General features: G+C 35.8%; 1 protein-coding gene across 4 annotated transcripts in view; it reads left to right on the forward strand.

Annotated features, from left to right (window-relative positions):
• The window catches only part of RAP1GDS1 (Rap1 GTPase-GDP dissociation stimulator 1), a 155,688-nt gene extending 141,548 nt beyond the window's left edge, over positions 1-14,140 (forward strand). For all 4 annotated transcript variants that reach the window (XM_068542468.1, XM_068542467.1, XM_068542469.1 and 1 more), the window contains 3 exons: positions 371-497; positions 4,094-4,222; positions 13,466-14,140. In XM_068542468.1, coding sequence (XP_068398569.1) covers positions 371-497; positions 4,094-4,222; positions 13,466-13,593 — 384 coding nt within the window. In that variant the 3' untranslated portion in view covers positions 13,594-14,140. The remainder of the gene's footprint in view (positions 1-370; positions 498-4,093; positions 4,223-13,465) is intronic.
• The last annotated feature ends 281 nt before the right edge of the window (positions 14,141-14,421 follow it).

Raw genomic sequence — 14,421 nt, forward strand, 5'->3', positions numbered from 1 at the left:
GAAAGGAAGAATTTTTTACATTATTATTATTCCAAGATTTATTCTCTTTTGTTGATCTCGTGGTAAGTCTTCATTTGGGGCAATGGCACTTTTATTTCTTTGACTTTGTTAGCTTCTGGGACTCTCTATTCCTTGATATGAACTGCAGTGGTCTTTTTCGCTTAGGTAATTTAAGTTGTCATCTTTTGATGAATTTTTTTTAAAGCTAAAAGCTTTTTCTCTTCTGTGAAGAAAACGAAATTATGGTTAAATGTAATGATTCACAGGGACACTGTCAGAAAACCACTCAACAGTGAATTGACTGATGGTAACGCGGTTTTTTTATGTTTAAAGTTAAAGTTTATAATTCTGTGATATTAATTTATTGTAGGATGTAATTAAAACCATTGTACAAAGTGGTGGCATCAAGCATCTAGTTACCATGGCAACTAGTGAACATGTAATAATGCAGAATGAAGCCCTTGTTGCTTTGGCACTAATAGCAGCTTTAGAATTGGGTAAGTACCCCAGTGACAAACTTATTTTCTCCTATTTTTATCTTGGATGAAAGGAAGCACAGGAGTGGAATAGAAGTCAGACAGAACCTTGACTAGAAGCATTTTGCCAGTGTGTTTCTGTACCCGTCCGGATCTGAGTATATGTAAAATCATATTCTATAGATTGTCACCATAGCTGTCCCCTTTGGTTGTTCTTTTGGTAACATTTTTAGGGTAATGCTTTAAGGTTAGTTTGACTCTTAAATGATACCTCAAAGTTTAGGCACTTAGGGAATGCAGAAAACATTTTCAGCAGACCTCATGGAGAAGTGAAACAATACTTAGAATACAACAACAAGTTTAGGGTTTGCTACTCTTCCAGACACCCAGACCTTCTCTTCCATCTCTACTACTGATTCTCTCTTACCAACCTCCTCCTCTCTATCACCATGGTTTCTGTTGCTTTACAGCATTGCCTTCATTCTAAATTCTCACCTTTTATGTCACTCTTCTGTGTATTTACATTCAGAATTCCCCCAAAGCAGAGTCTAAATGATTCAGGTAGTTTCTCTCTAGCAGTAGCGTTCCTGTTACTCAGAATTCTTCAGGAGAGGCTAGCTCATAGGCATCTAGTTTATGGGTAGCAACTTTGTCTCCAGAACCAAGCTCTGATACGCAGTCAGCTGGGGACAGTCACAGTCACATGGCCTGTGGTAAGGCCTGAGGTTGCCTTACATAAAGGAGGACTATAGACTTAGTAGGCATGTCCTGTTCGGTTCAAAGCCGTTCGGGTAAATACTGTTAATTGATCGCCTCAGTTCCCAATGATGATTTTTGTCCGTAATTCTCACACTGGGGCAAGTGGACCCCACCAACCCTTATCCCAGGAAGGAGAAGCCAAAAGATAAACGTGGTATATCTCCTTCAGTGTCAGATTGACTCAGATTTCAGGTAGGAGAGATTTGAATTTTTGTCCTTTTAAGGGGTTATAAACTTTAAAACAATTTATAATTTTTTAAAAATCAGGTATAAGTAGGATGTAAAATTTTCTTGAATTTTAAAGATAGAAAACGTCAAGAAAATTATGTGGCTTTGGTCACTAACTTAGGTTAAAGATGCTGTGATTTCCTCCATGGTTTGGGTAGATGATGTGAGTCTGTCCAGAGGTCCAGACATCGTTAAGAGGGGAAGCTATGATGAAGAGGTGAGAGTTGGTGAGGACATTGAATACCAAATGGGGTTCATGGCTTGATTTTTAAAAATGGCTTAAAGTGATAGAGCAATTTCAGAATATCCTTGACTTCCTGTCCTGGGGTGAATCTGGTCTTGTGCCCTTCATAACTAGTATCTTCTAAATAGGCTTTAGTTTTGTCTGCTTCCTGATAGCTGAGCATTTGCCTGAGTCTGTTTACCTTACCACAGAACTATATAAAGTGACAAAACATAATCATATTTGTTGTTGGCTGTTGTCACCTAGTGTTTCCTAGGCTCCTTGAGCCTAAGATTTAAAAATAAGGTGATACTACCTTTTTAATATACAATACACTTTGAAAACCATATTTTTCCAAACTTGTATCCTTACAGGCTTTTAGATATTATTAAGGAATCATTATTAAATTTTTGTATGATAATAGTATTAAAGCAACATTTTAAGAGTCCTTATCCTTTTTTTTTTTTTTTTTTTTTTTTTGATAATTGTAGATTCACAAGCAGTCATAGGAAATAATACAGAAAGATCCCTTGTACACTTTGCCCAGTTTTGCCCAGTGGTAACATTTTGCAAAACTAGTGTAACATCCCAACCACTGATACAATGTACCTATCTTATTCAGACTTCCCCAGTTTTACTTGTACTCACTTGTGTGTATGTTATATTCAGTTTATCACCTGTGTAGGTGTCTCTGAGCAGTTCTAATACCACAAGGATTCTCCATTTATAACCACATTCACCTACCTCCTACGCTGCTCCTAATCCCTGGAAACCACTAATCTTCCCTTCATTTCTAAAATTTTTTTCATTTCAAAAATATATAAATGGAATCATATAGTATGTGACCTTATGGAATCGGCTTCTTTTGCTCAGCATAAATCCCTAAAGAGTCATTGATTTGTGTGTCAATAGTTCATTCCTTCTCATTCCTGAATAGTATTTTGTGACATGTATGTACCACAGTTTGTTTAACCATTCACGTATTGAAGGACATCTGGGCTGATTCCACTTTGGGATTTTTAAAAATAAGGCTACAGTGAACATTCCATGTATAGGATTTTATGTAAACATATATTTTCATTTTTCTAGATAAATGCCTAGGAGTTACTAGATAACTCCTGGGTTGTATGGTAACTTCATGATTGATATTTAGAGACACTGACAGACTGTTTTTCAGAGTGGCTATACCATTTTACATTCCCGCCAGCACTGCATAAGTGATCTAATTTGCTCTGTACTGTCACCAGCGTTTAGTATTGTCCCTGTTTTTTTCTTTTATTTTAGTCAATCTGATAGATATATAGTGATATCTCATGTAGTTTTAATTTCCGTTTTTCTAATAACTACTGATGATGAACATCTTTATGTGCTTATTTGCCATCTGTATTTATTCCTTGGTGAAATGCCTATTTAGATCTTTGCCCATTTTCTAACTACTGAGTTTTGAGGATTATTTATATTCTGAAAGTCCTGTAGTTTTACATTTAACTCTGTGATCCTTTTTGTATTAATATCTGTATAAGATGTGAGGTTTAGGTCAGGGTTTCTTTTTTTTTTTTTTTTTTTTTTTTTGCCTATGGATGTAATTGCTCCAGCACCATTTATTGAAAAGGCTGTCTTTCCTCAACTGAATTGATTTTGTACCTTTGTCAAAAATCAGTTGTGCTTATGTGTGTGGGTCTACTTCTAGGGTCTTCTTTCAGTTCCTCTGACCTATGTGTCTGTCTCTCCACCAACACCACACTGTCTTGATAACTGTAGCTATACAGTGACCTTCGTATCAGGTAGAGGAATTCCTCCCACTTTATTCTTCTTTATCAAGATTGTTTACCTCTTCTAGGGCCTGTCGCCTTCCATATAAATTTTAGTATAAGTTTATCTGTTTCCTGTGGAGAATCATCTTGGGATTTTGATAGGAATTGCAGAGTCCGATTCTCTTAAAGATACATGCTGAAATAACCTGTGGAGGAAATTATGTGATTATAGGATTTGCTCCAAAATTATTTGGGATGGGTTAGAATAAGTGGATAAGACTAGAGACAGAAGATACACAGTTGGCCATGATCATTTTTGAAGATGGTGGTAGTACGTAGTGTATCATACTATCTTTTCTGCTTTTGTATGTTTAACAGTTTTCATAATAAAGGTTTTTAATTGCCTCATATTTAAAGGAATGTTTTAATATTGAATTTTAAGCCTAAACTCCTGAAATATCTACTGAAGTTTAGATCTAAATACCCTTTTAACAAGGTCTAAATTTAATATTGTATATCTATGTCATTATTCTTTATCAGTCCCTTTTGAAAGGTTTCACATTATCAGTTTCTAGAAAGGGAAGTAGTATTTAGCCAGATTGTACCAGGTTCATACCCAGTGAATATAACTGATACTTCGTTTCATGTTCCAGGCACTGCTGAGAAAGATCTAGAAAGTGCTAAACTTGTACAGATTTTACACACACTGCTAGCAGATGAGAGAAGTGCTCCTGAAATCAAATATAATTCCATGGTCCTGATCTGTGCTCTCATGGGATCTGGTACGTATTTCTTCTGTCATTTGATATTCATCAACATATGGTTGACATTAAATATAATAGTAAATGGTGGCTTTGGGTTTTAAAACATTAGAAATTATTTTATGGAGGATACAGGATTACTTTTACACTGCAAATACTCCCAAAAGATTCTTAGTAACGAAAAGTATTATATAGCAAATATAGGCAAAAGTCAATGTTAAAAAATGAATACCTTTAAGTTTCATTAACCCTAAAATATTTTATATAAAGAACAAATTCTGATTTTGTATACCATGATATTAGCTAAGGAGTTTGTTCAAGAAATCATTGGCATATCTTGTTATACATTTCATGGACCACTTGAAAAGAACATGTATCCTGCTGTTATCAAGTGGTGAGTTCTATAAATGTCAATTAGATGTTTTTGTTTGGTAATGGTGTTTCTGTATTCTTGCTGATTTTCTACTCGGTCTGTCAATTTTTGAGAGAGGGGTGTTGAAGTCTCCAGCTCTTATTGTTGATTTGTCTGTATCTCCCTTCAGTTCTATCAGGTTTTGCTTCATCTATTTTGCAGCTCAGTTGGTAGGTGCATACACCCTTCCTAGTGGATTTACCTTTCTATCGTTATGTAATGTTCGTCTCTGTCTCTGGTAGTTTTCTTTGCTCTGAAGTCTACTTTATCTGATATTAATATAGCTACTCCTACTTTCTTTTGAATAACATTCACATGATCTTTTTCTACCCTTTCAGATTCAATCTGTGGTATCTTGTATTTGAAGTGTAGGCAGCATATTGTTGGGTCATGTTTTTTAATCCACCCTGTCATCCCCCCACCTTTTTTTTATTAATGCTTGAAGATTACATAATTCCATCCACAAAGTTGGTTATCATTATTATTACTACCATTTGTTAGACAAGGAAACCAAGACTGTGAAGGAAGTAAGCAGGGACATTGCAGTGGTGCTGGGTGAGGAGTGGTGAACATAAATTGTCCTGTCTGGTTAGTGACAGGCACTTTCAAGGTGATGGTAACAACCAAAATGATGGGCAGTAGAGGGGGTGGGTGTCGGGAAAGCACCTCTGGCCGTGAGCCTTGATGGGCAGAGTCGGGTTTCTAGGTGGACTTTTTTGTGCACACACCAAGGGTGGATATGTCTCCTGGGGCAGGCTCACCTTATCCAAGTACAAAACCAGACTGGTAGTTTACTTATATATAATGAGAAGTATGCCTGCCACTGATCTCCGAACACCCCAAGTGCACACGTCTGGCTCATTGACTCCTTCAGGGCAGACAGGCATCAAGGGTTGCTTGATGAGCTTTGATCTGAACAAGGAGAATTAAATGAATGGGCTGTGTAATAGCATCAGGTCAAAGCGGTTTGATGCATCTGTCTCTGCAGCTGCATCAGCTTTGCTAAAGGAACTGGAAGCTTGGAATCCCTTGGCTTGAGGCTCCATCTTTTTGGATGTTGCTGGTATGGCTCTGTCTGCATTGCCCACAGTGGTGTTTTCTGTTCTATGCTGCTGTACTGACGAATGCCCCAGTAACCTCTGCTTTGCTTGCATTCTTTGAGGTAATTGTTGATACTTTCCACAAATCCTGCTTGGGCAAACCCTCAAATGTTCTCCTTTACAAAGAGTGAGTGCATCCATTCTCAATTTGACCAATAAATAAATGGTCAAGACACTCTTGTGTTAAGTCTTTAGTTAAGGAAGTATTTCCTTTGGTTATTTTCTGAATTTTTCCAGGGCCAGTATTTTTAGTGATGCACTGTTAGAGAAAAATAGAAATATTATTTGGGTAACTGGTAAGATTTTTTTTTTTTTTTTTTTTTTTTACTGTAATAATGATACCCAAGTTGGAGAGCAGTGGGAAACAAAAAGTTTGTGTGTTGTTTAATCAGTAAGCAAAAATCATTTACTATTTCTTTGGGTTTTTTATTATTATTGCAGTTTTTAATATTTATTCCATGTATTTAAATTAATTTTAAAAAGTTCACCCATTTCTCCCAACCCCAATCCCTGCCACCTGCAACCACCAATCTATTCTCTGTGTCTATGAACTTGGTTTTTAGATTTCACATAGAAGAGAGATCATATGGTATTTGTCTTTCTCTGTCTTATTTCACTTAGAATAATGCCCTCAAGGTCCAGCCGTATTGTCACAAATGGCAAGATTTCATTCTTTTTATGGCTGAATAATATTCCATTATATACACACCCCGTAATTTCTTTACTCATTCACGTATCCATAGACATGTAAGTTGCTGCCGTATCTTGGCTTTTCTAAGTAATGCTGCAATGAACATGGGGTGCATATGTCTTTTCAAATTAGTGATATTTCCTCTGTATACATTTAGAACCACATTAGTGTTATAATTTTTGTTTTCAACCATCAAACATAATCCAGAAAACTCTTGAGAAAAGGAAAGCCTATTGTATTTATCTATATGTATTTGCTATATCTGTTCTTTCTGATGTTCCAAAATTCCTTTTTTTCCCTTTCTGTTTAGAGAACTTCCTTTAGCCATTCTTTTAGGTTAGGTCTGTTTGTGACAAATTCTCATTTCCTTTATTATTCCTTATTTATTCATTTTCGTTGAGAATATCTTGATTTCTTCTTCATTTCTGAAAATATTTCTCTGTGTATAGAATTCTGGGTCGACAGTTCTTTTCCTTCATATGAAAAATGTTGTGCCACTTTCTTCTGGCCTCCATAGTTCCTTATGAGAAATCCACTATCTCACTGTTTGTTTTTTCCCTTGTAGGTAAGGTGTCATTTCTGTCTCAAGACTTTTTTCTCTTAGTTTTCAAAAGTTTGAATATGATTTGTCTTGGCATAGATTTCTTTAGGATTATCCTGTTTGGGCCTTGCTCAGCTTCTTGAATCTGTAGGCTTATGTCTTTTGCTAAATTGGGGAAGTTTTTAACCATGTTCCTTCAGGTACTTTTTCAGTCCCACCTTATTTCTCTTCTCCTTCAAGGCCTCTAATGACATAAACGTGAGCTCTTTAGTTATATGCCACAGGCCCCTGAGGTTTCGTTCATTTTTTTTCCAGTTTATTATCTCTCCGTTGTTCAGATGGGGTAATTTGTATTGCTTTAAAGTTCACTGATTATTTCTTCTGTCTTCTCCATTCTGTTGTTGAGCCTATCAAGCTTTTTGTTGCAGGTACTATAGTTTTGAGTTCTAAAATTTCTCTTCTCTTCTTTATATCTTCTGTTTCCCTGCTGTGATCTCATTTGTTTCAAGCATGTTCATAATTGTTCACGCATTTTCTTAATGTAAAATATACATATAATTTGCCATTTGAACCTCTAAGTGTACAGTTCAGTGGATTAAGTACATTTATATCACTGTGCAACCATCCCCACCATTCATCTCCAGACCTTTTTCTTTTTTCCAAACTGAAACTCCATACTCTTTAAACAATAACTCCCTAATCACCCATCTCCCCAGCTTTTGGCAACCACCATTTTATTTTCTCTCTTTATGAATTTGACTACTCTTGGTACCCCATGTAAGTGGAATCATACAATATTTTTCCTTTTGTGTCTTGCTTATTTCCCTTAGCATAATGTCTTCAAGGCTCATCTATGTTGTAGCATGTGTCAGAATTCCATTCCTTCTTAAGGCTGAATAATGTTCCAGTGTTTGTATATATTACATTTGGTTTATCCATTCATCCGTCAGTGGACATTTGGGTTATTTTCACCTTTTGGCTATTGTGAGTAATGCCACTGTGACCATGAATGCACAAATACCTGTTTGAGTTCCTGCTTTCAGTTATTTTGCTTATATACACAGAAGTGGAATTGCTGGATAATACAGTAATCCTTTGTTTAATTTTTTGAGGAACCACTGTACTGTTTTCCACAGTGGCTGCACCATTTTACATTTCCACCAGAGGTGCACATGGGTTGCAGTTTCTACATCCTCGCTAATATTTGTGATTTTGTTTTGATAATAGCCATCCTAATGGTTGTCAGGTGGTATCTTATTGTAGTTTTGATTTGAATTCCCCTGATGATCAGTGATGTTGGGGATCTTTTCATTTGCTTATTGGCCGTTTGTATATCTTATCTTCTTTGATGATATGTTTATTCAAGTCCTTTGCCCATTTTTTATTTGGGTTGTTTTTTGTTGTTGACTTGGAAAAGTTCTCTATATGTTCTGTGTATTAAATGCTTATTGGATATATGATTTGCACATATTTTCCCCTATTCCAAGAGTTGCCTTTTCACTGTTGTGTCCTTTGATACACAGAAGTTTTTAATTTTGATGAAGTCCAGTTTATCTATTTCTCCTTTTGTTGCCTGTGCTTTTCATGCATATCCAAAAGATCATTACTAAACTCAATGTCATGAAGTCTTCCCCCTATGTTTTCTTTTAGAATCTTACAGTTTTAGCTCTTATGTTCAGGTCTTTGATCTATTTTGAGTTATCTTTTGTATGGGATGTAAGGTAAGGGCCCAACCTCATTTTTCTCCTGTGCATATTACCAGCACCATTTGTTGAAAAGACCGTCCTTTTGTCATTGAATGGTCTTGACACCCTTGTCGAAAATTATTTGACCATATATGTAAGGGCTTATTTCTGGGCTTTCTATTGTATTCTGTTAATCTCTCTGTCTTTATATCAGCACCACACTGTTTTGATTATTGTAGCTTTGTAGTAAGTTTTGAAATTAGGAAGTGTAAGACCTCCACATTTCTTCTTTTTCAAGATTGTTTTAGATCTCTAGAGTCCCTTGAGATTCCATCTGAATTTTAAAGTGAATTTTTCTATTTCTGCCAAAAACGTTGGTTCTGGTTTCATTTTTTGTATTTTTTTAGCCTTTCCACTATGTTTATTTTTATGTTATTACATTGTAATGAAACTGATTATTTTTATTATTAGTTTTACCATTATACTCTATTAGTGATTGTTTAATTTTATTTTTTTTTAATTCTTATTTTATATTGGAGTATAGTTGATTAACAATGTTGTGTTAGTTTCAGGGGTACAGCAGAGTGATTCAGTTATACATATACATGTATCCATTCTTTTTCAAATTTTTTTCCCATTTAGGTTTTTACAGAGTATTGAGCAGAGTTCCCTGTGCTGTACACTAGGTCCTTGTTGGTTAGCTATTTTATACATAGTTGTGTGTATATGTCAATCCCAAACTCCCAATCTATCCCACCCCCCCCTCCCCCCCCCCCCCCGGTAACCATAAGTTCATTCTCGAAGTCTGTGAGTCTGTTTCTGTTTTGTAAATAAGTTCATTTGTATCTTTTTTTTTTTTAGATTCTGCATATAAGCAATATCATATGATATTTGTCTTTCTCTGTCTGACTTATTTCACTTAGTATGATAATCTCCAGTCCATCCATATTGCTGCAAATGGCATTATTTCATTCTTTTTAATGGCTGAGTAATATTCCACTATATATATGTACCACATCTTCTTTATCCATTCATCTGTCAGTGGGCATTTAGGTTGTGCTACGTCTTGGCTATTGTAAACAGCGCTGCGGTGAACATCGGGGTGTGTGTATCCTTTCGGACCATGTTTTTCTCCAGATATATGCCCAGGACTGGGATTACTGGATCATATGGTAGCTCTATGTTTAGTTTCTTAAGGAACCGCAATACTGTTCTCCATACTGGCTATACAAATTTATATTCCTGCCAACAGTGTAGGAGGGTTCCCTTCTCTCCACACCCTCTCCACCATTTATTGTTTGTAGACTTTTTGTTGATGGCTATTCTGACTGGTGTGAGGTGGAATCTCATTGCAGTTTTGATTTGCATTTCTCTAATAATTAGCGATGTTGAGCATCTTTTCATGTGCCACTTGGTCATCTGTATATCTTTGGAGAAGTGTCTATTTAGGACTTCGGCCCATTTTTTGATTGGGTTATTTTTTTTTTGATATTGAGCCACATGAGCTATTCGTAAATTTTGGAGACTGATCCTTTGTCAGTCGCATCGTTCGCAAATATTTTCTCCCATTCTGTGGGTTGTCTTTTCGCTTTGTTTATGGTTTCCTTTGCTGTGCAAAAGCTTTTGAGTTTAATTAGGTCCAATTTGTTTATTTTTGTTTTTATTTCCATTGCTCTAGGATATGGGTTGAAAAAGATATTGCTGTGATTTATGTCAAAGAGTGTTCTGCCTATGTTTTCCTCTACCAGTATTACATTTAGGTCTTTAATCCATTTTGAGTTTATTTTTGTGTATGGTGTTAAAGGATGTTCTAATTTCATTTTTTTACATGTAGCTGTCCAGTTTTCTCAGCACCATTTATTGAAGAGACTGTCTTTTCTCCAACGTATAGTGTTGCCTCCTTTGTCGTAGATTAATTGACCATACATGTGTGGGTTTATTTCTGGGCTTTCTATCCTGTTCCATTGATCTATATTTCTGGTTTTGTGCCAGTACCATACTGCTTTGATGACTGTAGCTTTGTGGTATAGTCTGAAGCCAGGGAGCCTGATTCCTCCAACTTCGTTTTTACTTCTCAAGATTGCTTTGGCTATTTGGGGTTTTTTTTGGCTCCATACAGATTTTTAGATTTTTTTGTTCTAGTTCTGTGAAAAATGCCATTGGTAATTTGATAGGGATTGCATTCAATTTGTAGACCGCCTTGCGTAGTATCATCATTTTGACAATATTGATTCTTCCAATCCAAGAACATTGTACAGTATATCTGTCCATCTGTTTGTGTCATCTTCGATTTATCTCATCAGCTTCTTATAGTTTTCAGAGTACAGGTCTTTTGCCTTCTTAGGTAAGTTTATTCCTATGTATTTTATTCTTTTTGATGAGATGGTAGATGGGACTGTTTCTTTCATTTCTCTTTCTGATCTTTTGTTGTTAATGTATAGAAATGCAACAGATTTCTGTGTATTAATTTTGTATCCTGCAGCTTTACCGAATTCACTGATGAGCTCCTTGTCTTGTTCCTGATCTTAGAGGAAATGCTTTCAGCTTTTCACCATTAAGTATGATGTTAGCTGTAGGTTTGTCATATATGGGCTTTATTATGCCCACTTTGTAGAGAGTTTTTATCATAAAAAAGGGTGTTGAATTTTGTCAAAAGCTTTTTTCTGCATCTATTGAGATGATCATATGGTTTTTATTCTTCTATTTTTTGATGTGGTGTATCACAGTGATTGATTTGCATATATTGAAGAATCCTTGCATCCCTGGGATAAATCCCACTTGATCATGGTGTGTGATCCTTTTAATGTATTGTTGGATTTGGTTTGCTAGTGTTTGTTGACGATTTTTGCATCTGCGTTCATCAATGATATTGGCCTATAACTTTCTTTTTTTGTGGTATCTTTGTTTGGTTTTGGTATCAGGGTGATATTGTCCTCCTAGAATGAGTTTGGGATTGTTCCTTCCTCTGTGATTTTATTGGAATAGTTTCAGAAGGATAAGTGTTAAATCTTCTCTAAACATTTGATAGAATTTGCCTGTGAAGCCATCTGGTCCGGGACTTTTGTTTGTTGGGAGTTTTTTAATCATAGCTTCCATTTCAGTACTTGTAATTGGTCTGTTCATATTTTCTGTTTCTTCCTGGTTCAGTCTTGGGAGATTTCTAAGAATTTGTCCATTTCTTTTGGGTTGTCCATTTTATTGGCATATAGCTGCTTGTAGTAGTCTCTTGTGATCCTTTGATTTTCTGTGGTGTCCATTGTAACTTCTCCTTTTTCATTTCTAATTTTATTGATTTCAGCCCACTCCCCTGTTTTTTCTTGATGAGTCTGGCTAAAGGTTTATTAATTTTGTTTATCTTTTCAAAGAACCAGCTTTTAGTTTCCTTGATCTTTTTTTATCATTTTCTTTTTGTCTCTATTACATTTATTTCTGCTCTGATCTTTATGATTTCTTTCCTTCTACTAACTTTGGGTTTTGCTACTTCTTCTTTCTCTAGTTGCTTTAAGTGTAAAGTTTTAGGTTGTTTATTTGAGATTTTTCTTATTTCCTGAGGTAAGATTATATTGCTGTAAACTTCCTTCTTAGGACTGCTTTTGCTGTGTCCCATAGGTTTTGGACTGTTGTGTTTTCGTTGTCATTTGCCTCTAGGTATTTTATGATTTCCTCTTTGATTTCTTCAGTGATTCATTGGTTGTTTGGTGGCATATTGTTTAGCCTCCACGTGTTGTGTTTTTTACAGTTTTTTTTCTTGTAGTTAATTTCGAATCTCATAGCGTTTTGGTTAGAAAATTTGCTTAATAAGATTTCAATTTTCTTAAATTTACCGAGGCTCGCTTTGTGGCCCAACATGTGATCAGTCCTGGAGAATGTTCCATGTGCACTTGAGAAGACTGTGTATTCTGCTGCTTTTGGATGGAATGCTCTATAAATATCAATTAAGTCCATCTGGTCTGATATGTGTCATTTAAGGCCTGTGTTTCCTTATTGATTTTTCTGTCTGGATGCTGTGTCCATTGATGAAAGTGGGGTGTTAAGGTCCCCCACTATTACTGTGTTACTGTCAATTTCTCCTTTTATGGCTGTTAGTATTTGCCTTTAAGGTGCTCCTGTGTTGGGTGCATATATAGTTACAATTGTTATATCTCCTTCTTGGATTGATCCCTTGATCATTAATTACATAGTGTTCTTCTTTGTCTCTTGTAACAGTCTTTATTTTAAACTCTGTTTTGTCTGATGTAAGTATTGCTACTCCAGCTGGTTCTGGTTTTATACCTCAGTTTTATCAAAATAAACAACATCAGTTTGAGGGATGCTAATTACATTTAACTGAAGTTAAATAGAGCAAGAAAACCAGAAAGAGGAAGCTAGACAGTAGGCTCCTTTTTAGATTTCCTATCACAGAAATTTGTTGAAAGGATGTGAGGTAACAACCTTTTTATTTGCCACAAAATTAATTTGAAGCAGATCTAAGATTTTTCTGGGAATATTGGACTTCATATTTGAACCAATGATAGGGTTAAGTAAGGAGTGTATAATTGAACCTTGAGAGCATACAATGAGCTGTGTTTTAATTATAACTCATTACTTTAATCAACCTTTGACTGTAGAACTTGACATCTGATTTATTTTTATACAGCGTCTCTGATTTTTTTATCCTAACAAACATCCCTAAAAAAGACATTTCTAGGCTACTGCTGTGTCTTTTTCCAGAATTGTTCCTCGGTATCATTTAAATAAGCATTTTGGGTGTGTGTTTGTTTTAGGTTGAGTGTATAGTAAGAAAGATTAGAACAACCTAATAGAAGCATATCTGTTGCCTTGTTTTTGTCTTCCAGAATCTCTACACAAGGAAGTACAGGATTTGGCCTTTCTAGATGTTGTATCCAAACTTCGCAGTCATGAGAACAAAAGTGTTGCTCAACAGGCCTCTCTCACAGAGCAGAGACTTGCTGTGGAAAGCTGAGAACTACCCCTCCCTGATACACCTCTCATTTCCCCTTTGTCCTCCATCCAGCTGCCTCTTCTGCTTCATTCTCTTCCATATCACTTGTGCATGCGTGTAATGTTCCAATGCCAATTGAAGAACTGCTGTAGGTACCTGCCCAATAAGATTTCTAAACCCATAGTTAGTGTGAACATGAATTTGTCAAAAACAAGTCTCCACCCCATAACTGTTTCCTTGTATTCCTGTTGCTTGAGCTACATTAAGTAGAATGTGCATGTTGTAGTCCTATGATGATGACGTAAACTTGGTACTACACAATGACTTGCTCCTCATCCTTGGTAGACTACATAATAATGTACTGGTAAATTAGAAACAAATGAGAATGCAGCAGGATCTGACTAGCTTATGAAAGATGGAATTGAATAGTAAAACTAGCTCCATTTATTGGTGCTTGGAAAGCACAGTGACCAAAAAACCTGTATGGCTGCTTATTCATTAGTCTTACCTACTAATGTCAAACCCATGGTACCTAGAGTTAAATAAAGTCCAATGCTCTTGCTCTTTACCCTCTGGTTTCTTCTTCTTCTTCCTTTGTAGACTCTTGAAACTGCCACAAACTTGGCAAGACTTCCTAAGGTTTTTTTATGTCATATTTAATTGGCCGTCATCAGTAGCCTGATGTTGAAAACGTTTGTAGTTTTCGGCATGAAACTAAGGTGTTGAAGAATATTACACTAGTACATCTTGTTTTTTGCCTGTATTTTAGATTCTGATATATGTACAGTTTCACCTCAGAATTTCTTCCATCAGTTAATCAACATTGTTCAACACATGTCTTTAAAAGTC

The sequence above is a fragment of the Eschrichtius robustus genome, chromosome 4, assembly GCF_028021215.1.
Source record: "Eschrichtius robustus isolate mEscRob2 chromosome 4, mEscRob2.pri, whole genome shotgun sequence".
NCBI lineage: Eukaryota > Metazoa > Chordata > Mammalia > Artiodactyla > Eschrichtiidae > Eschrichtius > Eschrichtius robustus.